At 42.3% G+C, this 25,250-nt stretch overlaps 1 protein-coding gene across 2 annotated transcripts in view; it reads left to right on the top strand.

The window, feature by feature from the left end:
• The window catches only part of afg3l2 (AFG3-like AAA ATPase 2), a 66,339-nt gene extending 41,397 nt beyond the window's left edge, over nucleotides 1-24,942 (top strand). For both annotated transcript variants that reach the window (XM_067978248.1, XM_067978249.1), the window contains exons 11-17: nucleotides 3,639-3,746; nucleotides 4,902-5,027; nucleotides 10,906-11,016; nucleotides 13,364-13,479; nucleotides 19,078-19,278; nucleotides 23,335-23,529; nucleotides 24,127-24,942. In XM_067978248.1, coding sequence (XP_067834349.1) covers nucleotides 3,639-3,746; nucleotides 4,902-5,027; nucleotides 10,906-11,016; nucleotides 13,364-13,479; nucleotides 19,078-19,278; nucleotides 23,335-23,529; nucleotides 24,127-24,372 — 1,103 coding nt within the window. In that variant the 3' untranslated portion in view covers nucleotides 24,373-24,942. The remainder of the gene's footprint in view (nucleotides 1-3,638; nucleotides 3,747-4,901; nucleotides 5,028-10,905; nucleotides 11,017-13,363; nucleotides 13,480-19,077; nucleotides 19,279-23,334; nucleotides 23,530-24,126) is intronic.
• Nucleotides 24,943-25,250: the final 308 nt, after the last annotated feature.

Here is a 25,250-nt window from a genome sequence, read left to right on the forward strand (position 1 = left end):
ACTCATTTAGTAACTCGGCCATGCCCTCTGCCTCTGAATAGATCTCTCTTTTGGTCCCTAATTGGCCCCACCCCTCCTCTTACCACCCATTTATTGTTTATTGCCTGTAGAAGAATTTTGGATTCCCTTTTATGTTGGCCACCAGTCTATTCTTTGAGGGGGTGACACAGTGGATGTGGTATACATGGATTTCAGTAAGGCCTTCGATAAAGTCCCCCACAGGAGACTGGTCAAGAAGGTACGAGCCCATGGAGTCCAAGGTGCCTTGGCACTTTGGATACAAAACTGGCTTAGTGGCAGAAGGCAGAGGGTGATGGTCGAAGGTTGTTTTTGTGACTGGAAGCCTGTGGCCAGTGGGGTACCACAGGGATCGGTGCTGGGTCCCTTGCTGTTTGTGGTCTACATTAATGACTTGGATATGAATGTAAAAGGTATGATCAGTAAGTTCGCTGATGATACAAAAATTGGTAGGGTGGTAAATAGCGAGGAGGATAGCCTCAGTCTGCAGGACGATATAGATGGGTTGGTCAGATGGGCGGAACAGTGGCAAATGGAATTTAACCCGGAAAAGTGCGAGGTGATGCACTTTGGAGGGACTAACAAGGCAAGGGAATACACAATGAATGGGAGGACCCTAGGCAAGACAGAGGGTCAGAGGGATCTTGGTGTGCAAGTTCACAGATCCCTGAAGGCGGCGGAACAGGTAGATAAGGTGGTAAAGAAGGCATATGGGATACTTGCCTTTATTAGCCGAGGCATAGAATATAAGAGCAAGGAGGTTATGATGGAGCTGTATAAAACACTGGTTAGGCCACAGCTGGAGTACTGTGTGCAGTTCTGGTCGCCACACTACAGGAAGGATGTGATCGCTTTGGAGAGGGTGCAGAGGAGATTCACCAGGATGTTACCAGGGCTGGAGCGCTTCAGCTATGAAGAGAGACTGGGAAGATTGGGTTTGTTTTCCTTGGAGCAGAGGAGGCTGAGGGGGGACATGATTGAGGTGTACAAAATTATGAGGGGCACAGATAGGATGGATACTAAGGAGCTTTTTTCCTTCGTTGAGGGTTCTATAACAAGGGGACATAGATTCAAGGTAAAAGGCGGGAGGTTTAGAGGGGATTTGAGAAAGAACTTTTTCACCCAGAGGGTGGTTGGAGTCTGGAACTCACTGCCTGAAAGGGTTGTGGAGGCAGGAACCCTCAACATTCAAGAAGGATTTGGATGAGCACTTGAAATGCCATAGCATACAAGGCTACGGACCAAATGCTGGAATATGGGATTAGAGTAGACAGGGCTTGATGGCCGGCGCGGACACGATGGGCCGAAGGTCCTCTATCCGTGCTGTATAACTCTGACTCTATGACTCTCTCTTTGCCCCTCATTTCTTTTTTCACTTCCCCTCTGAACTTTCTATATTCTACCTGGTTTTCACTTGTGTTATCAACTTGACATCTATCATATGCCCCTTTTTTCCGTTTCATCTTACTCACTATCTCTTTTGTCATCCGGAGAGCTCTGGCTTTAGTTGCCCTACCTTTCTCCCTCACGGGAATGTGCCTAGACTGTACCTGAATTGTCTCCTCCTGAAAGCCTGCCCGCTGTTCAATTACAGTTTTGCCTGCCAATCTTTGATTCCAATTTATCCGAGCCAGATCTGTTCTTATCCTATTGAAATTGTCCCTCCTCCAATTGAGTATTTTTACTTCAGAGTGGTCCGTGTCCTTTGATTCTGTCTTAACCTTTGATTCCCTCTTCCTGTGGAGACTTTCTTGCCTCTGCTTGGTTCCTCTTTGTTGCTGTGTTTCAGATTGGGGAACTGCAGGAACAATCGTATCATCACTCCATGACAGGGCATCTGGTCTACAATGTTCTCCATCAACATCATTTTTCTTATCTGTTTTAGCAATCTTTGCTTTTGCTAAGAGAGACAGAAAAAGCAGAATGGCCTCATAATTTGGGCCATTCTTCCCAATTATTTTTGCAAAAAAATCCAGTTGCACTTCAGTAGATTGTTGTAAGAATGCAGTATTTAGGTAAAAACCTTAGTTTAAAATCTTTTGTTAATGAGGACTAGGCCTTTTGTGGGGGTTTTTTTAATGCAAGGGTGGGTGCATTGGCATAGCATGGTGGAATGACAGGACAAGGGATTATATAGAATCACAGTGCAGAAATAGGCCATTCAGCCCAACTGGTCCATGCTGGTGTTTATGCTCCACACGAGCCTTTTCCCACTCTACTTCATCTCACCCTATCAACATATATTTCTATTCCTTTCTCCCTCTAGTACTTATCGAGCTTCCCCTTAAATGCATCTATGCTATTTGCCTCAGCTACTCCACGTGGTAGCGAGTTCCACATTCTAACCACTCTCTGGGTAAAGAAGTTTCTCCTGAATTCCTTAGCGGATTTATTAGTGACTATCTTATATTTATGACCCCTAGTTTTGGATTCCCCCACAAGTGGAAACATCCATGGGATCACACCCATTACTGTGATTCTCCACACTCAAGAGTTCCCAATCTTTTTGTGGCTGAGAGTAAATGCTGAGTGAAGCTTCCTTAGCTTTTAAACAAAGAGAGAGGGAACATTGTATGGTGAATCACCTTTCTCTCACAAACCACCAAGTCACCAGTAACCTTTCTCAGCTGAGGAATGGTGTATAGCACAAGACTCGCTATTGCTGTTTGAATACGTGTGTTTTTTTAATAATCTGAGATGAAACAACACTGGCTGCTCCTGCATGTTCTATCAGCTTTTAACAACATTTGCATTTCAGCACTCAACAAAACCTCCTGCATCATCTGTTAATTCATAGTGTATTGGAAAGTATTATTGCCTGTGGTGATGGCACTGTCTTTACTTAAGAACATAAGAAATAGGAGCAGGAGTAGGCCATACGGCCCCTCGAGCTTGCTCCACCATTCAATCAGATCATGGCTGATCTTCGACCTCAACTCCACTTTCCTGCCCAATCCCCATATCCCTTGATTCCATCAGAGTACAAAAATCTATTGATCTCAGTCTTGAACATAAGAAAATTTTACTTAGAAAAAATACAGAGCTGTATCATATAGCACATGCACTCTCATTGTTGATAATACTGAGATTGCCCCAACACCGAGCAAAATGTCAAATTCAGGACCAGACTCAGTATACTGAGACAACTTGGCTATCTTTCAAACATAATAAAGTCTGAAACCACCTTTTATGAAATCCATTTGTATTTTAAACATTATGTGGAAAAGACAGCTGCATCAAGATTTATGTAAATATTTTAATATTACACTTTTTAAAATGGCTGTAAATTTAGAAGAAAATGTTAACTTGATATTGTAACTTTAACACTGTATTCAGATCACACAGTTTAAAAAAAATTAAAGTTGCACAGAATTAATTAATCTGTAAAAATCCTCCATTTGCTCATCAAAATACAGTAGGCAAATATGGAAGTGAAGCTTGAAACCAGCTGAACTGCAGGATGTGGCTGAGTGCTTGAGTGCCTTCCTGCTACTTTTCCTGTTGCGTTCAACTGTGTGTTCCCGATTAAAACACAGGAAATGAAACCCTGCCGACCTCGACACTTGTAGATGTTCTTGTATTAATTGGATCCTAATGTCAAATACTGTTGTTTTTGGCAGGTTTCAACACTGCAACCAATGTGGTGGTCTTGGCAGGCACGAACCGCCCAGACATCCTGGACCCTGCACTCATGAGGCCAGGTCGATTTGACAGACAAATTTTCATTGGTAGGTCTGAATACATCACATTAGCTTATTTGTTTTGGGCAAGTTGAAACTGACAGAGCATATATAATTTTATGTGAAAACATTTGTAGTGGAGAGTAAAATGGATATTGGAATTGGTGATGCGCAAAAAAACCTTTGTTCAATTCCTACAACAGATTCCATAGAAAGTTATCCATGCCCATTAAGCTCTGCGCCAGTGAAAATGACTCCAATTAAAAAATGTTGCCCTTCTACTGGGTAAATGTGTCGCACAATGGGTATTAAGTAATGCAGACCGTAAGGATCCAGGTTCAATTTCTAATCAGTGCTGAGTTAGTTGATCTCAGCTGAGGCAGTAGGCGGGGTGCTACAGTTGACCTTCATGCCTTGGGCTCTGGGGGGAGGCAGGGGGGCACAGCCAGGTTTCCTGCTCCTGATCACCATCTAGTGAGCTGTGCTGGGATGTGCGTGGGTATAGATGTCAGGTAAGGGCAAGGTCACGGTTGGCTTTTATGCGATCCCTTCCATGGTGAATGACAGCGATGTTACCTCTCACCTGTCTAAGCTCACACGGGAAGAATGGTCACTTACGATACAGTACTGGCAAAACCGCCAGTGGCTTCAAAACTGTACCCAGCAAGAGCGAGAAGCTTCAGATGAGGAGGGGAGAAAACTGGATTTAAAAAAAAAATTGTATTTGTTCCAAGTATTTGCCCCAAAACGTGTGAAACTTACATTTTAAAAGAGCTGCAGTAATCCAGAGAAAAGCTCTGGTTTGGTGCAGCCCAACCAAGCGGTCCCAGTTTGAATTAATTCCACTTTCTGGGCTGCGTCTGTGCTCGTGAATGGTTTATATAGTATTCAATTCTAGATTCATTTTTTTTAAAGCATTTTTGGGGGGTGGAACAGCAAGAAATGCAGTGCTTTGCACGTTATCTTTTTGATCTCATTAGGAAGATGACGAGCAGCAAGTCAAGCTTCTTGCCCGCAGGCAGGGAAAAGTAGAAGGCCAGTCACTCAGGACTGTTCTTGTGCATTTCCAAGTGAACCCACATTTGCGGCAGAACTACCTATTACAACAGCTCGTGGATAAATTGTGTTGATGCAGCCTGGTTTTTTTTTTATTGAAAGGCTCTGCAGTACTAATTGTGAAGTTTTAATTTTCCCCTTACAAAGGACCACCTGACATTAAAGGAAGGGCTTCAATTTTTAAAGTTCATCTCAAACCCTTAAAATTAGGAACTTCTATCAATGAGGAGAGTTTGGCAAGGAAACTAGCAGCTTTGACTCCTGGATTTACAGGTAAGTGTTAATAATCCTGTCAATAGAATGAGATACAATGTAAGTGGTACAAATATGATTTCCACCTATTAAAGTTGCATGCCCAAAAATTGCAGAATTTATGGTTGCACTTTTTCATTTTCTCACTGTTATACAAATCGATTATCCATATTTTTATTTTCCACATACGTTTATAGATCTCTCTAAGAATGGAAATTCACAGGAATATTTCCCCTTCTAAGAGCTTTGTTTACTGTAGCCTCTACTTTTTTTGAGGAACTGACATCATAAGAAATAGGAGCAGGAGTAGGCCATACGGCCCCTCGAGCCTGCTCTGCCATTCAGAAAGATCATGGCTGATCTTCTACCTCATCTCCACTTTCCCGCCCTATCCCTGTATCCCTTGATTCCCTTAGTGTCCAAATAACCATCGATCGCAGTCTTGAATATACTCAACGACTGAGCAGCCACAGCCCTCTGAGATAGAGAATTCCAAAGATTCACAACCCTCTGAGTGAAGACATTTTTCCTCATCTCGGTCCTAAATGGCTGACCCCTTATCTTGAGCCTATGACCTCTATTTCTAGACTCTCCAGCCAGGGGAAACAGCCTCTCAGCATGAATGGACTGTGGAAAACCCTACAAATGGTATACTTCGACGTTCAAAAAGCATTTGACAAAGTTTCACATGAAATGTTACTAGTTAAGCTTAAAACAGTGGGAATTCAGGGTAAATCGTGGGAATCAGTTATAAATTGGCTTAAGGCTAGAAAGTACCAGATACTAATTAGGAGTTATGTCAGGGTGGGAGGAAGTGCTGAATAGGGTGCTACAAGGACAGTGTTGGGATCCTTACAGTTTCTGATTTACATTAACTTACACCAATGACTTGGATTCCAAAACTTAATGCAAATTAGTTCTGCTGCCTTCATCTTTAGAAATACAAATCATTGAACTTGCATTTATATATAGTGCCTTTCACAAACTCAAGATGACCCAAAACAGTTCACAGCCAATTCAGTACATTTGAAGTGTAGTCACTTGTAAAACTGAAGTCAATGGAGATGAGGAGGAATACTCTCCAGCGGCTGGCGTCATACCTAGCACAAAGGAAGATGGTTGTGGTTGTTGGAGGCCAATCATCACCCGCTGCAGGAGTTCCTCAGGGCAGTGTCCCAGGCCCAACCAGCTTCAGCTGCTTCATCAATGACCTTCCCCCCATCAATGACCTTCCCCCCCCCCCCATCATAAGGTCAGAAGTGGGGCTGTTCACTGATGATTGCACAGTGTTCAGCTCCATTCGCAATCCTCAGATAATGAAGTAGTCCATGCCCGCCTGCAGTAAGACATGGATAACATCCAGGCTTGGGCTGATAAGTGGCAATCAACATTTGTGCCCGGCAATGGCCATCTCCAACAAGAGAGAATCTAACCACCTCCCCTTGACATTCAACAGCATTACCATCGCCAAATCCCCCACCATCAACATCCGAGGGATTGCCATTGACCAGACACTCAACTGGACCAGCCACATAAATGTTGTGGCTACTAGAGCAGGTCAGAGGCTGGGTATTTTGAGACGAGTGGCTCTCCTCCACCAAAAAGGCACAAGTCAGGAGTGTGATGGAATACTCTCCAGTTGTCTGGATGGGTGCAGCTACAGCAACACTCAAGCTCGACACCATCCAGGACAAAGCAACCCACTTAATTGGCAGCCTATCCACCATTTAAACATCCACCCCCTCCACGATTGGGGCAGTGTGTACCATCCACAGGATACACTGCAGCAGCTCTCCAAGGCTTCTTCTATAGCACCTTCCAATCCCGTGAATTCCAACACCTAGAAGGACAAGGGCAGATGCATGGGAACACCATCACCTCCAAGTTCCCCTCCAAGTCACACACCATCCCGACTTGGACATATATCACTGTTTCTTTATCTTCACTGGGTCAAAATCCTGGAACTCCTTACCTAATCACATTATGGGTGTACCTTCACCACACTGAGTTAAGCTGGTTACTTAACATTGAAGACCAGACCTGCGGCAGGTTTCTTGATTGTAATACAATCAAGAAACCTGCCGCAAAAGGGGAGATACAAGTGTTTAAAATATACATTGAGTGCCTCCGAGAGAGGCTCCAGTGTCTGTTCCCAACTTCAGCAGCTTCCATGTTGACAAATGAAAGTGAGAGAATGATCTGATGCCTAGGCAATTCTGTTCTTTAGATATGCCTTTTTTCAGTGCAGCCACTGTGTCACCAGCAGGGTCCCACAAAACAGTAAATGAAATGAATGACCAGTTAATCTGTTTTTAGTAGTGTTGGTTGAGGAAGGAATACTGGTCAGATACCAGAAGAACTCCCTGCTCTTCTTTGAATAGTGCCATTAGATCTTTTACATCCACCTGAACCTCAAGACTAGGCAGACACCTCATCTGAAAGGCAACACCTTCCTCAGTACTGCACTGAAGTATCAACCTAGATTATGTGTTGAAGTCCTGGCTCACCAAATGGCCAAAGACAGCTTAATTCTTCAGTCTACTAGAAGCGAGTGATACATAGAAAATAGGAGCAGGAATGGGCTGTTCGGTCCTTCGAGCCTGCTCTGCCATTCAATATGATCATGGCTGATCCTCTATCTCAATTCTATATTCCTGCTCTCTCCCCATACCCCTTGATGCCTTTTGTGTCTAGAAATCTATCTAGCTCCTTCTTAAATATATTCGGTGACTTCGCCTCCACAGCCTTCTGTGGTAGAGAATTCCACAGGTTCACCACCCTCTGAGTGAAGAAATTTCTCCTCATCTCAGTCCTAAATGTCCTACCCCATATCCTGAGACTGTGACCCGTCGTTCTGGACCCCCCATCCAGGGGAAACATCCTCCCTGCATCCAGTCTGTCTAGCCCTGTCAGAATTTTATATGTTTCAATGAGATCCCCTCTCATTCTTCTAAACTCGAGTGAATACAGGCCGAGTCCACCCAATCTCTCCTCATATGACAGTCCTGCCATCCCAAGGATCAGTCTGGTGAGCCTTCGCTGCACTCCTTCTATGGCAACTATATCCTTTCTTAGGTAGGGAGACCAAAACTGCATACAATACCCCAGGTCTAACTGCAGTAAGACATCTTTGCTACTATACTCAAATCCTCTTGCAATGAAGGCTAACATACTATTTGCCTTCCTAACTGCTTGCTGCACCTGCATGTTTGCTTTCAGTGACTGGTGTACAAGGACACCCAGGTCCCTTTGTACATCAACATTCCCCAGTCTATTACCATTTAAATAATACTCTGCCTTTCTGTTTTTCCTTCCGAAGTGGATATCTTCACATTTATCCACATTATACTGCATCTGCCATGTATTTGCCCACTCACTCAACTTGTCTAAATCGCCTTGAAGCCTCTTTGCATCCTCCTCACAACTCACAATCCCACCTAGTTTTGTGTCATCAGCAAACTTGGAAATATTACATTTGGTTCCCTCATCCAAATCATTGATATATATTGTGAATAGCTGGGGCCCAAGCTAATTGAACTGTGGCGGTTTCTCAGGAGGATATAAACGAATGTGGCAGAAGAAGGGAAAATAAACTAAATAAGGAAATAAAGTACATCAGAAGGAGGATGGAGTAAAATGAATAAGATTGTCAAACAGTGAGGGAGTTTTGAGTTGTCGGTATATAAATGCAGAGAGTATTGTGAATAAATTTGGTGTGCTAAAGGAGCAAATTACTGTGGAGGTATGTTGTGTTAACAGAAATATGGCTTGGGCTAGGGCAGGACTAGCAGATGAAAATTCCTAGGAAGGACCTTAAAGTCAATTTTAATTGCCATTTTAAAAACTGGGGGGTTTTAATGTTTTTTCTTAGGTTTTATGTTAGTAATGAAAGTCAGTAGAAAAAAAATAGATCCTGACAAATACAGGTAAATTTGGAGAAAATTAGTAAAAAAAAATCATTTTTAATTTTGAACATTGCTAAAACTCAAGACAATAAGCAAAGAACTAAAGAAAAAAAGCACAGTTCAAAAAAAAAAGACTTGCCTTTATATAGCACCTTTCATGACCTCAGGAAGTCCCAAAGCGCTTTAGAGCCAACAAAATACTTTTTTTTTGAAGCATAATCACTGTTGAAATGCGATAGCCAATTTGCGCAATGTGATAATGACCAGATAATCTGTTTTAGTGGTGTTGGTTGAGGGATAAATATTGACCGCAACACCGGGTAGAACTCCCCTGCTCCTCTTCGAATAGTGCCATGGGATCTTTTGCGTCCGCCTGAGAGGACCTCAGTTTAATGTCTCATCTAAATGATGGCACCTCCGACGGTGCAGCACTCCTTTAATTGGAGTGTCAGCCTAGATTATGTGCTCAAGTCTCTGGAGTGGGACTTGAACCCACATCCTTCTGATTTAGAGGTGAGAGTGCTACCCACTAAGTTACAGTCAAGCTAAAGGACAGCACACAAATATTTACACAATTTGTGGAGACATTTATGGGGCTCGCCATCAGACACTCACTTAAACCCTGGTTGTTTTTTTTTAAAAAGTAAAATGGAATAACCTAAGTTTATTGTTGTTGCTCCTGTCACTTAACTGCTACTATGATGATGTGGAGATGCCGGTGATGGACTGGGGTTGACAATTGTAAACAATTTTACAACACCAAGTTATAGTCCAGCAATTTTATTTTAAATAAAATTGCTGGACTATAACTTGGTGTTGTAAAATTGTTTACAATTGCTACTATGATGGTAGGATAATAATAGCTGTTGGAGATTTTTCCCTGGACAACTGTTGCAATCATGCTTCTAGAAAACAATGCCTTGGAATATAACCTGAAATCAGCCTTATATTGATTACTTCAGTCTCCAAGGAGCAATCAGTGTGGTGACTGTGTCAGTCCACAACTGTCCTTGCTCCATACCTAACTAAGAGTAAAAGACTGATGCTTGGTGCAGTGTAAAGAATATAGACCTCACAGCAGTACTTAAAGATAATCCAGGTCCCGTTAATAAAATATCCAAATTAGACTCCCTTTGTTTCTTTTCCTGCTTAAAATCAGATGCACGAACATTGCATCTTGACGTCAGCGGGGAGTGTACAGCACACAATTTATGTGCTGATGTCACAGATAAAATGTGTGCACATCTCCAGACCTGATTTCTGGTAAGCTAGCAATAGGAAATTTCAGGGGTTTTATTCTCAATATTCAGTAGAAAATTATTTTTATCGATACACCACCTATTTGGTTAGAATTAAAGAAAGAACTTGCATTTATATAGCTCCTTTCTCGACCTCATGACCTCCCAAAGTGCTTCAGTCAATGAAGTACTTTTGAATGTAGGGAAATATGACAGCCAGTTTGCACACTGACATGGTCCTACAAACAGCAATGAGATAAATGACCACATAATCTGTTTTAGTAATGTTGATTTAGGAAGAAAGGAACATAGGAACAAGAGCAGGCCATTCAGTCCATCAGCTATTCGATTAAATCATGGCTGATCTGTACCTCAACTCCATTTACCCGCTATTGATCCATATCCCTTGATACCCTTACTTCATAAAAATTTCAATTGACCCAGCATCCATAGCCTTTTGGGGAAGAGAATTCCAGATTACCACTATCCTTCGTGTGCAAAAGTTGTTTCTGATTTCACTCCTGCATAGCCTAGCTCTAATTTTAAGATTGTGTCCCCTTGTTCTGGATTCCCCCACCAGAGAAAATAATTTCTCTATCTGTAAATGGAGAAACTTGTAATGTCTGAAATTGTTGGTTTGCGTCCCAATTGTTTTCTGCCAGTGATGACTCTTGCTCTTGGAATGTCATGCTGGGATCTTATCCAGCTGCTGGAAGTGAATCATAGTTGTGTTCTTGGTGATTTATCTTTCTTCAGGAGCTGACATTGCTAATGTATGCAACGAAGCTGCTCTAATTGCTGCCAGGCACCTTTCCGAGGCCATTGTACAGAAGCACTTTGAACAGGCCATTGAGCGGGTAATTGGAGGTAAGGAGTATGGCTGTTTTTAGTATTGATACTTTACCAGCAACATTTGGGGGGCATCAGTGCTAAAACACTGAATTGTATGCATAGAGTTTAAAAAAACATATGGAGCAACACATTGACATTCCACTGCATTGTGCAGTGAGCTGGTAGGATGTGCATTCACAACAATGATTAGTCAGACAGCAACTTCTCATTCAATAACACAGGCTGACTACCTCCCTGAAATGTGTAAGGAAAAATCAAAGAGCTAGTCACCCAGTCTGCTGCTGCACATGTTGTCGTGAATAGTTATTGAGGAACAGGAGAAAATCTGGTGACACATCAATTGAATGCGCTTCTATGCTGTGAAATGGACCAGTGGTTACGTAGCTTCATCCTGAGATTCCCCACATCGAGTTCCAAGTCTCGACTAGGCCATCGGAAGATGTTCTGCCCCAGGCACTGGCGCTTCCTAGCGGGTTGTTGTAGAGTGGTATTTCCATGTGCTTGTCAGCTGGTTGCCTGTCCAGCCACTCGGTATATGGTGTAGAGAGATTCAAAGGAAAGGTGATAAAACAATTGTTGTAGTATTTCCTAAGTAGAAAGTATAGTAGCTACAATTTTTAGTTCAAGAAATATTGATTAAGAATTTTATTTGTAGTGTGGCTGAATAGTTTTAAGTGCTTCCCTTAGCAACAAAAAGCAAAAAAAAACTGCAGATGCTAGAAATCAGATAAACATAGAAAATGTTGTAAACACTCAGCGGTCAGTCAGCATCTGTTGAGAGAGCAAACAAGTTAACATTTCAGGTGTGATCCCTTTGTCAGAACTGGAAGGTACTACAGGTGAACAGGATTTAAGGAGAGCGAAGGGGAGGGAAAACACACGTACACGCACACAAGAGAGGAAATAGACTGACCAGTAAAGTAGTAGGCATAAAAAGAGAAGTCAAAGAAATAAAAGTAATTTACGAGACACTGAGAACGTGTGAATAGCTGAGAAGGTGGCGGGGTGTAAGGCAGGTAGAAATGGAAGCACTAAAAACTGGCAAAGCAAAGCAGGCTCCAGTAGTCCAATAGCCTGGGAGAAGAAAAAATGCAGGTTGACACCAAAGATACAGAGACCGTCCCATCAGCACGTGTTCCAACAGAAGGCCTCCAGCCCAATAAGCAACTCATCTGCCACCCCTCAAACGCCGGCACACCCAACCCTCGCTACCAGCAATTCCTTCATAAGTGAAAGGAGAAGCTTAAGTTATTAAAGTCAATATTAATGCCAAAGGGCTGGAACGTACCTAGTAGAAGGATAAGGTGCTGTTTTTTGAGCTTGTGTTGAGCTTCATTGGAGCAGTGCAAAAGACCAAAGACAGAGAGGGGAATTGAAGTGGTGATAGGAAGCTCAAGGTCACATTTGCAGACAGAAAAGTAGTCACCTAATCTGCGTTTGGTCTCCCCAGTGTGGAGGAGATTACATAGTGAGCAGCCAAGACAGTATACTAAGTTGGCGGAAATACACATAAATTGCTGTCTCACCTGAAAGGAGTGTTTGGGACCCTGGACAGTGGTGTAGCAGGAGGTGAACTGTCTCCAGCTCTGACTCATTCCATATGGAGTCTGGCTCAAACTTCAATCTTCCTGTTTCGGATCTACCTTCTACACTGTTCCACTTACGCTCACTTCAAGCCAAAGGAACAGCACCTTATTTTTCTATTGGGCATTTTGCAGTCCTCAGTCCTTAATATTGAACAATAACTTCAGACCTTCACTATAGCTTTCACTTTCTCTTTGGCAAGATGGGTATGCCAGCATTTGGGGGGAGGGGGAAGGTTGATTTTTAAATTTAGGGATAATAGAAACCAAGGCTAAAGTAATGAAGAGGATTGAGATTACAGTGCAGAGCGATTGAGGTAGTTTGCCAATCGCCACATCAGAAAGAGTTCAGGTATATTCAGGGGACAGTAGAGTTGTATGCCAACACCTCCACTTACTGGCCTCCCAGGTTGAGTAGTAGTGTTATAGGAGCCAAAGCACCACGGCAACACCTGAAGACTTCATGTGGGGAAGGCAGCAATTTTGCTTTTTGTGTGATTATATAGCCATAGATGGCAAACTAACATAATTCTGACCTGAATTCACTTTATTTCTAAATCGCAAGTAATTTGGTACTTTCTTGATTTGATTATCTTATTAGCGTTATGTTGCAAAGGAAGCATTTCTCCAGAAGAGTTGCACATTTATTCTGGTATGAATGTTTCCTCTAGCCAAAATGCTTATGAGTTCTCTAAAGAAATCTGAACTTGCAGGTTTTACACATTGTGAATTTTTATACTTTGCAACTTACCCCCTCCCCCACACCCTTTTTAATGTAGGGTTGGAAAAGAAAACTCAGATTCTACAGCCAGAAGAGAAGAAAACTGTGGCCTATCACGAGGCAGGCCATGCAGTGGCTGGCTGGTTCCTGGAGCATGCCGACCCTTTACTGAAGGTGAGATGAGCAAATGAATTGAAACAAATACTGGAAGCCTAATCCAGTGCTAAATCATGTTTATAAAACTGTTAAGAGATTTCTGCTTTGGAGGCAGGAAACGGATACATTGCTTCAGAATTGCAAATAAAGAAGCCCTAGAATATTCAGTGCTAACTTGGATGAGTCAATATTCTAATACAAGGCAATGAATTATTTAATATATGGAACGCCTTTCTACGTTAAAGGCGCTATATAAATGTAAATTGTTGTATGTGTATTTTTGTGTGCGTATTTATGCAGAAAATATACAGCAAGCCCATTAGTATATGAAAAGCGGAAGGCAGGTTAATATTTTGGGTGTGGACCCTTTGTCAGAGTTTTGATTGCACCTGATCTCTCCAAGGCAGTGATTATTGATCTCATAACACAAGATTCCCTCAGCTCAGAGGCCTTTGCACTGCTCAGGCCAGTATTGCTAAAGCAGTCCCATAATGATTGGCATTGGGCATTATAGTCAAAACAAAGTGTGAATATAGCCCTTGGGACATATTGGGAAGCCTCCCAAAACATAACCTAACAAAAAAAGGAAGGAAAGAATTTACATAGCACGTTTCATGACCTCAGGATGTCCCGGAGTGCTGATGAAGTACTTTGAAGTGTATCAGTGTTGTAAGGAAATGCGGCAGCCAATTTGTGCACTGCAAGGTCCCACAAACAGCAGTGAGATACATGGCCAGATAATCTGTTTAAGTGATGTTGATTGAGGGGTAAATATTGGCCAGGACACTGGGGAGAACTCCCCTGCTCTTCAAATATTGCCATGGGATCTTTTACATCTGCCCGAGAGGGCAAACGGGCCCTCTGCTTAATGTCTCATCAAAGACAGCATCTCTGACTATGCAGCACTCCCTCACTGAAGTGTCGGCCTAGATTATGTGCTCAAGTCTCCGGAGAGGGTCTTGAACCCAGAACCTTCTGACTGAGGCTACCCACTAAGCCAAGGCTGATACAAGGTTTCAAAAACAAGGCTGCTTTATACTCCTAGCCCCCACTCTGAAGGATGGGTAACCATCTCAATTTGCAAAGGTATGGCCCTTGGCAGTTTATCTATACTGGGAGCTTCTCCCTCTAAGAAATCATATTTCCTCTGCAGAGAAGGATTCAAGGAAATGGTATCGGGTGGGACCGATCAGGGACAAAGAAAGGAGATTTTCTTGTGGAGGCAGAGGGCATGGCTGAGGTACTAAATGAATACTTCGCATCCGTCTTCACTAGAGAAGCAGTAAGGGAGGAGGTAGTAGTGATATTGGATAGGATAAAAATAGATAAAGAGGAGGTACTTAAAGATTGGCAGTACTCAAAGTAGAAAGGTCACCTGGTCCAGATGGGATGCATCCTAGGTTACTGAGGGAAGTAAGAGAGAAAATTGCGGAGGCTCTGACCACAATCTTCCAATCCTCCTTAGGTTTGGGGGCAGTGCCAGAGGACTGGAGGACTGCAAATGTTACACCCCTGTTCAAAAAAGGGGAGAGGGATAAACCCAGCAATTTACGGGCCAGTCATCCTAACGTCAGTGGTGGGGAAACTTTTAGAGACAATAACATAAGTATGAGATATGACAATTTGGCAGGAAGGATAAGGGAGGCACATACTGTTGGATATTAAGAGTCTAAATGGGGTAGAGGGGCAGAAGGATCTGGAGGTACAGATACAAAAATCACTAAAAGCGGTGCCGTAGGTTAATAAGGCCATAAAAAAAGCAAACAAAGCACTGGGGTTCATTTCTAGAAGGATAGAATTGAAAAGCAGAGAAGTTATGTTCAACATGTATAGAATCTTGGTTTGACCGCACTTGGGAGTACTATGAACAGTTCTGGTTTCCATATTATAAAAAGGATATAAAGGCACTGGAAAAAGTGCAAAAAAGGTTTACAAGGATGATACCAGAACTGAGAGGTTATACTTATCTGGAAAGATTGAGCAGGCTGGGGTTCTTTTCTCTAGAAAAGAGAAGACTGAGGGGTGACCTGATAGAGGTCTAAGATTATGAAAGGATTTGATAGGGTAGACCTGGCGAAGATGTTTTCACTTGCAGGGGAGACCAGAACTAGGGGCCCATAAATATAAGATAGTCACTAATAAATCCAATAGGGAATTCAGGAGATATTTCTTTACCCAGAGAGTGGTAGAATGTGGAACTTGGTATCACAAGGAGTAGTTGAGGCGACTAGCATAGATTTAAGAACATAAGAAATAGGAGCAGGAGTAGGCCAAATGACCCCTCAAGCCTGCTCCGCCATTCAATAAGATCATGGCTGATCTTCAACCTCAACTCCACTTTCCTTCCCAATCCTCATATCCCTTGATTCCCTTAGAGTCCAAAGATCTATTGATCTCAGTCTTGAATATACTCAACGAACAAGCATCCACAGCCCTCTGGGGTAGAGAATTCCAAAGATTCACAACCCTCTGAGTGAAGAAATTCCTCCTCATCTCAGTCCTAAATATCCTCAGACTATGCCTTTTAGTTCTAGCCTCTCCAGCCAGGGGAAACATCCTCTCAGCATCTATCCTGTCAAGCCCTCTCAGAATCTTTTATGTTTCAATGAGATCACCTCTCATTCTTTTAAACTCCAGAGAGTATAGGCCCATTCTACTCAATCTCTCCTCATAGGACAACCCTCATCCCAGGGATCAATCTAGTGAACCTTTGTTGCACTGCCTCGAAGGCAAGTATATCCTTCCTTAGGTAAAGAGACCAAAACTGCACACAGTACTCTAGGTGTGGACTCACCAAAGCCCTGTACAATTGCAGCAAGACTTCCTTACTCTTGTACTCCAACCCCTTTGCAAAAAGGCCAACATACCATTTGCCTTCCTAATTGCTTGCTGTACCTGCATGTTAACTTTGTGTTTCTTGTACAAGGATGCCCAAATCCCTCAACACCAAAATACCCCTCTCACCATTTAAAAAAAAATTCAGTTTTTCTACTTTTTCTACCAAAGTGAATAATCTCACATTTCCCCACATTATATTCCGTCTGTCATCTTCTTGCCCTGTCGATATGCATTTAAGGCAAAGCTAGATAAACACGAGGGAGAAAGGAATAGGAGAATATGCTGAAAGGTGACGGAGGGATGAAGCTCATGTGGAGCATAAACACCGGCATGGACCTGTTGGGCCGAGTGGCCTGTTTTTGTGCTGTACGTTCTATGTAATTTGGGACAAAATTAATTGGCACTTGGAAAAGTATGGGCTAATAAATGAAAGTCAACACGAATTTGTTAAAATCGTGTTTGACTAACTTGGTTGAGTTCTTTAATGAAGTAATGGAGAGGGTTGATAAGGTTAGTGCGGTTGATGTGTGTATGGACTTTCAAAAGGCATTTGATAAAGTACCACATAATAGAATTGTTAGCAAAATTGAAGTCCATGGAATTAAAGGGACCATGGCGATGTGGATACAAAATCGGCTACGGGACAGAAAGCAGACAGTGGTGGTGAACGGTTGTTTTTCAGACTGGAGAGAAGTATACAGTGGTATTCCCCAGGGGTCAGTATTAAGACCACTGCTCTTTTTGATTTCTATTAATGACCTGGACTTGGGTATAGAGGGTATAGTTTCAAAGTTTGCAAATGACTCGAAACTTGGAAATATAGTAAACAATGTGGAGGACAATAACAGACTTCAGGAGGACATGTGAAATGGGCAGACACTTGGCAAATGAAATTTAATGCAGAGAAGTAGGAAGAATGAAGAGAGGCAATATAAACTAAATAGTACAATTTAAAAGGGGGTGCAGGAACAGAGAGCCCTGGGGGTGCCCATACACAAATCTTTGAAGATGGCAGGACAAGTTGAGAAGGCTTTTAAAAAAGCATATGGGATCCTGGGCTTTATAAAACACTGGTTAGGCCTCATCTGGAGTACTGTGAACAATTCTGGACACCACACTTTAGGAAGGTTGTCAAGGCCTTAAAAAGGGTGCTGAAGAGATTTACTAGAATGGTACCAGGGATAAGGGACTTCAGCTGTGTGGAGAGACTGGAGAAGCTGGGGTTGTTCTTCTTAGAACAGAGAAGGTTAAGGGGGAGATTTGATAGAGGTGTTCAAAATCATAAACGGTTTTGACAGAGTAAACAAGGAGAAACTGTTTCCAGTGGTAGAAGGGTCGGTAACCAGAAGAGACAGGTTTAAGGTGATTGGCAAAAGAGTCAAAGGCAACATGAGGAAATTTTTTTTAAGCAGCGAATTGTAATGATTTGGAATGCACTGCCTGAAAGAGTTGGTCGAAGCAGATTCAGTAATAACTTTCAAAAGGGAATTGGATAAATACTTGAAGGGAAAAAATTTACAGGGCTGTGGGGAAAGAGCAGGGGAGCGGCACTAATTGGATAACTCTTTCAAAGAGCTGGCACAGGCATGATGGGCCGAATGGCCTCCTGTGCTGTACCTATTATGATACTATGAAGAAGTGAGTCTGGTATGGACAGTATGGTGGGGAACTACAAAGCACACTGCTTGATCAACTCAACGCCCCTAAACAAGACCATCAGTTGACTTGGCAGAGTAAACAAGAGCCATGTTCCTGTCCATAGTGGGGTAGACTGGAATCCCACAGCCAGAAGAATCTATGTGGCTGATTTAGGATATTACTATCTGCCTACAGAGAGTTGGGATTGGGATTGGGATTACCCAGAGGGAGTTTGTGGGAGTGGGGGAAGGAGGGGCCAATCTTCCTGTTTCATAACCACCACCTGTCAGATCCATCTGGCCCACAAGGAAACCTTCAAAAAATTAAAACTTACCTGGATGTTGTCTGGCCACAATGCTGCCGACTGCCAGGTTTCTCTAGCGGGCCAGGCACTGAGCACCACTGTCGTGATCGGCAGCTAAGATCACGTTGGGGTCCAAATGATGTCATCGGACCCCAACGTTGAAGTAATTGAGGTCCCCATCTGCTTGTGGCGAACGGTCTCGACGCTACCGGAAACCCGACATTTAATATGGCAGTGGGTGTGAATCAGGAAGGCAGCGTTAAGCAGCCGACTGTCATTTTAACCACCCGCCCGCCATGTTTCCGCTGAGCGGGCAGGGTTAAAATCAGGCTGTAGGGTTTTACTCCTTGATAGTGGCCAAAAAGACAAGAGGGACTCTACCGTATATGAGATTTCAGTACTAAACCAGGTGAGAGATTACATTTTCACAGATTATCCAGACAGCATGCTCAACAGACTGGTTAAACTAAAAAAAAAAGCCTACTTCCATATTGTCATACAGGGGCACCACTGAAAAGCTCCTCAGGTTCCGTTTCCAGGTGCACAGTTATCAATTCAGGCTGTTCAACTTTGGCCTCTCCTCAGCACCCAGAATTTTCAGAAGTTGCTCGTCAGTGGTCATAGACATTTCAGGATGTGTCACTCCATGTATATCTGTACTTGGATGCTTGAAAGAAGAAAGAACTTGTATTTATGTCGCGCCTTTCACACCCTGAGGGCATCCCAAAGAGCTTCATAGTCAATGAGATACTTCTGAAGTCCAGTCACTTGTTTTGTAGGCAAACGGTGCGGTCAATCTATGCACAGAATTCTGAGATATTCTTACTGTTTCTTAGGTGTCCATCATCCCACGTGGAAAGGGACTCGGTTATGCTCAGTATTTACCCAAAGAGCAGTATCTCTACAGTAAAGAACAACTTCATGACCGCATGTGTATGACACTAGGAGGACGAGTTTCAGAACAAATCTTTTTTGGTAGAATAACCACGGGAGCGCAAGATGATTTAAAGAAGGTCACCCAGAGTGCCTATGCACAAGTAAGTCGATATTTTAACAACTTTTATGGAATGTAATGTGCTTCAGTTGTTCTATTCCAATTTACATTAGTCTGAAGAAAAAAGAAATAGGAAACTAGAGTAAAGATCAGACCAAATTAAGGAATGAGGGTAACAAACGGTATGGGAACAAATCCAGTTATAGAACATAAGTGCAAAATGACTGTTAAAAACAAAGGGAGGGGAACAATTACTAAAAACAAATTAAATTGCCTGTACAGCAATGTGCACAGCATCCAAAACAAAACTGGGAACTGAAAGCAATAATTCACAGCAAGGAGCCAGATGTGGTTGGGATAACTTAAACATGGCTACATAAGGAACAGGACTGGAAGTTAAATATTGCAGGATATAATGTATTTAGAAAGGATAGGGAACGAAGAAGGGAGTTGGAGTAACTGTACTAATTAGAGACACCATAATGGCAATAGAAAAAAGGGACATAAGTAACATTAAGATAGAAACAGAATCCATATGGATAGAGACAAAGGATAAGAAGGGATCAATCACGTTGATATATTTTACAGACCACTTAATATGGAAGGGAAGTGGAGGATGAAATATGTAGACAAATCTATGAAATGAGTAAAAAAACGTCGAATAATAATCATGGGAGATTTCAACTACTGCCGTTGACACCAAGGCAGCATTTGACTGAGTGTGGCACCAAGGAGCCCTAGTAAAATTGAAGTCAATGGGAATCGGGGAAAACTCTCCAGTGGCTGGAGTCATACCTAGCACAAAGGAAGGTGGTAGTGGTTGTTGGAGGCCAATCATCTCAGCCCCAGGACATTGCTGCAGGAGTTCCTCAGGGCAGTGTCCTAGGCCCAACCATCTTCAGCTGCTTCATCAATGACCTTCCCTCCAACATAAGGTCAGAAATGGGGATGTTTGCTGATGATTGCACAGTGTTCAGTTGCATTCGCAACCCTTCAGCTAACGAAGCAGTCCATGCCTGCATGCAGCAAGACCTGGACAACATCCAGGCTTGAGCTGATAAGTGGCAGGTAATATTTGTGCCAGGCAATGACATCTCCAACAAGAGAGAATCTGTCCACCTCCCTTTGACATTCAATGGCATTACCATCGCTGAATCCCCCACCATCAACATCCTGGTGGTCACCATTGACCAGAAACTTAACTGGACCAGCCACATAAATACTGTGGCTACAAGAGCAGGTCAGAGGCTGGGTATTCTGCGGCACGTGACTCATCTCCTGACTCCCCAAAGCCTTTCCACTATCTACAAAGCACAAGTCAGGAATGTAATAGAATACTCTCCACTTGCCTGGATGAGTGCAGCTCCAACAACACTCAAGAAGCTCGCCACCATCCAGGACAAAGCAGCCCGCTTGATTGGCACCTGATCCACCACCCTAAACATTCACTCCCTCCACCACCGGCGCACAGTGGCTGCAGTGTGTACCATCCACAGGATGCACTGCAGCAATTCGCCAAGGCTTCTTCGACAGCACCTCCCAAACCCGCGACCTCTACCACCTAGAAGGACAAGAGCAGCAGGCACATGGGAACAACACCACCTGCACGTTCCCCTCCAAGTCATACACCATCCTGACTTGGAAATATATTGCCGTTCCTTCATCATTGCTGGGTCAAAATCCTGGAACTCCCTACCTAACAGCATTTTGGGAGAACCTTCACCACCTGGACTGCAGCGGTTCAAGAAGGCGGCTCATCACCACCTTCTCGAGGACAATTAGGGATGGGCAATAAATGCTGGCCTTGCCAGCGACGCCCACATCCCATGAACGAATAAAAAAAAAACTACTCTCAAATAAACTGTCAAGATGAAGAAAGGAAAGGGGAATGGAGTTTTCACAGTGTGTTCAGGACTCCTTTCTTACCCAGCATGTAACAAGCCCAACAAGAGAGGAATCACTGCTGGATCTAGTAATGGGAAATGAACCAGAACAGATAAGAGAAGTAAGCATAGGGGAACATCTAGGCAATAGTGATCATAACATAATAAGGATTAAAACAATGATTGAGAAAGACATAAGTAAGACGAAGACTAAAGTAATAGATTGGAGAAAAGCTAATTTTTGGGGGTTGAGAATGGAACTAGGGCAGGTAAACGGGAAAAAATTTTGACAGACAAAGAAATAGAACAGCAAAACTTTATGTCTGTCTTCACAAAAGAGGGGGATGATGCAGACATTGTAGTTAAGGAGGAGGATTGTGAAATATTGAATGGGATAAACATAGTGAGGGAGGAAGTATGAAGGCTGAGAGGTGACCTGACACTGGTCTTTAAGATAATGAAAGTGTTTGATAGGATAGACATAGAGAAAATGTTTCCACTTGTGAGGGATCCAAAACTAGGGGTCATAAATATAAGACAGTCACTAATAAATCCAAATGGGAATTCAGGAGAAACTTCTTTACCTAAAGAGTAGTCAGAATATGGAACTCGCTACCGCAAGGAGTAGTTGAGGCAAATAGCATAGATGCATTTAAGGGGAAGCTAGATAAACACATGAGGGAGAAAGAAATAGAAGGATATCCTGATGGGGTTAGATGAAGTAGGGAGGGAGGAGACTCGTGTGGAGCGTAAATGCCGACATAGACCAGTTGGGCCGAATGGCCTGTTTCTGTGCTGCAGTTTCAATGTAACTCGATGTACTCTTCAACATTACTTTTGCAGTATTCATGCCCAATAAATTGCAAGTAAAATAAAGTTTTTATATATAAATTGTGTAGAATATATATATATAACTAACTAACACACACACACACACACACACACACACACACACACATTAATTTATATATAAAATATCTTGAGGGTATCCTTAGTTGTTGTCGACTGTCCTCAATCATGTTTGAATATAGTGTTTGGCTAAACAGTGTGATCAGAATTAAAATCTCCGCTGAACCTTCTCAGATTGTGGAGATGGACAAAGCAAGGATACAAGAAACCTGCATCCTTATCCCCTCTGCCGTAGGCTGGTGATCTCTGAAAATGGCTCCATTAATGACCCAACACTTTTGAGGGATGAATTCCTTTCTCTCTGAGGCTCCCTGAAACTCCTTGTGAGATGGCCTACAGATGGCTGGGATAGCCTGAGACCATACCTTTCCCCCTCCACCATCATGCTTTGGCTGGCTCTATATTATATCTACTGGATATCCATCCACTCTTTCTCCTCTTCCCTCACCCCCATTACATAACAAATACCCATATGTTTGATGCTACCTTATTCTACCCTTTTAAACTTTTGATTATTACATTGTACTATCCAAAAAAGGCATTGGAGAGGGTGCAAAAAATTTTTACAAGGGTAGATACCAGAACTGAGAGGTTACACGCATCAGGAAAGACTGAACAGACTGGGCCTCATTTCTCTAGAAAAGAGAATGCTGAGGGGTGACCTAATAGAGGTCTTCAAAATAGTGAAGGGTTTCAGTGGGGTAACCGTATTTAATGGGAAGCTAGATAAGTACATGAGGGAGAAAGGAATAGAAGGATAGAGTTAGATGAATTAGGGTGAGAGGAGGCTCATGTGGAACATAAACACTGTCATATACCATTTGCGCCAAATGGCCTGTTTCTGTGCTGTAGATTCTATGTAATTCAATGTACTGAGAGTCATTACCCTGCTCAACAGTATGTAGGATTTGTCTTTTTTTTAAGTTATGTATACTTTGTTTCCATCTCTTATTTCTTTGTATATGATAAAGATCCTAAAAGCGTCTAAATACTTTCCCCTTTAAACATGAAGAAAAGCTGAGTATGAAACATTGGGATTTTATAGTGTGAGAAGAATAACCCATTGTGTTGATGCTTTTTATTTGCAAAATCAGTCAAATCAAAAGTAACCTGGGTTAGTGCATGCTGCTGGAAAAAAATTACTGATACTAGGTGGGAGGGAACTACGGAGAATGAGGGTTTTTTTTGCTTGATTTACTGATTCAATGAGTCATTTTTAACAGTTGGGGTGGGTTGTTTGGCTTTAGTGAACTACATATTAATATGTGATAAATTCTCATGGTTAATTTTTCATGGTCTTTCCCTAGATTGTCCAGTTTGGTATGAATGAAAAGGTAGGACAGGTGTCCTTTGACTTCCCGCGTCAAGGTGAGATGACTTTAGAAAAACCATATAGTGAGGCCACTGCCCGACTGATAGATGAAGAAGTGCGAATACTCATCAATTCTGCGTATGAGAAGACCCTGTCACTTCTAACAGAAAAAAGAGAAGATGTTGAGAAGGTTAGAAAATATTAACATTAATGTAACCTTGAAACCACCTTATTGACAATTGTGAAGATTGCTTTCAGTGCAGTTGGAGGTGGCTAAGTTGTTTTTTGACTGACATCATAATCCATAGATTCATTTTCAATCCATGAATCTCTTAAATGGAAGGAAAATTGGATGGGTTCCTAAACATGCATGCGCTCAGATCTACTTGCTTTTCCAATATTCAGTGTGCCTGAGCAGAGACCCAGGAAAATCTCCCCTTATGTTTCCTTCATGGTTCTGCATTTAACACAAAATGCTCCCACACAAAAATAAGACAGCACTCCTCACAGGCAGCCGAGTAGCTCATATTGCAGAGTTTTGAAGCAATAACAACTCTCTCCAGATCAAATCCCAGATTTAAGCTTAGAAGGCACCTGACCTAATTAGGCCTGTTTCGCAATCTTGAGTCAGGCTATGACAGACCCTGCCTAACACGGTCTTGCCACAGAGCTCATGGTGTGGGGTTTTGAACCTGTCCCCCACCATTGCTGTTATAGCATTTTTTCTGTTTCGGGATCTGGTGCCGTTTGTTTCCAGCTTTCATTTGTGTTTCATTACAAATTGCAGATTGCTCAGCGATTGTTAGAAAAAGAGGTACTAGACAAGGCAGACATGGTTGAACTGTTGGGACCTCGACCCTTTGCAGAAAAGTCAACGTATGAGGAGTTTGTGGAAGGGACAGGAAGCCTCGATGAAGACACATCCCTTCCCGAGGGCCTCAAGGACTGGAACAAGGATCGTGAAAATGAGAAAAAGAATCAACAGAAGAGCAAATTGCAAGACGGGTCACTGGATGGATGCCATATTAAATGAGGCTAAAAAAATTATTTAGCTTTGTATTTTTTTTAAAATTGTGATCCTACAATAGGAGAATTGTGCCTCCTTGTCTGTGTTCAGACCTGTTGGTTAAAGAATTTTAACACCCACATATGACTCATCAGCTATGCTATCGACATTCATTGTGGCCTTGCCGGTAATTAATTTCCACTGGTCCAACTTGTTCTGTCAAAATGAACATGAAGCAAAAATAGCAATTTCCTGTTTTGAGATCTTAATTGTATTTTAACAAAAATTGCTGCTTCACTTTAGCACTTGAAGATCCAAGTCTCTGACGTTGCAGATGACATCTCATTTCATGTGAATTAAACTTTTATTTATGAAACAGCTTTTGCCATATATTTGAAGGTGAAAGATATTGTCTGCTGGATTAGCAGGAGCAGATGGCTGAGAATTGATTAACATAGACAATTTTCAGTACCCTGTGACCTCTTGGTTCTGCTTACAGTTCAGAGCTGTAAACGATTGAAAACTTGAATGTAATTAATAGTTCATGTAAATAATGTTTATTTTGAAACTTCATAAAGTGTACAAAAAAAAGTAAAATATTGTATTTCTTTTTATCGGTCTTAGGTTGGTACATAGGCATAATCTGTAAGGAAAGGCTGTGACTCCCATTATTAATACCCACATTAATCAAATCCATGGTACACCAAACCATTAACATAATTTAGAACTGAAACTCTATCACAACAATAAACCAATGAAGTTCTCAAACAGCTCTAACTTTCCTGAAGTGAATCTTAAAGGAACAGTTTGCTGATGCCAGGTGCACGTTACACTACAAAGAGTTGTTAGTCTTAGCTGTTGATTTATTGATGTTTTACACATAAGAATGGTTGTTCCAAAGTTTC

Source organism: Heptranchias perlo, chromosome 3 (assembly GCF_035084215.1).
Source record: "Heptranchias perlo isolate sHepPer1 chromosome 3, sHepPer1.hap1, whole genome shotgun sequence".
Lineage (NCBI taxonomy): Eukaryota > Metazoa > Chordata > Chondrichthyes > Hexanchiformes > Hexanchidae > Heptranchias > Heptranchias perlo.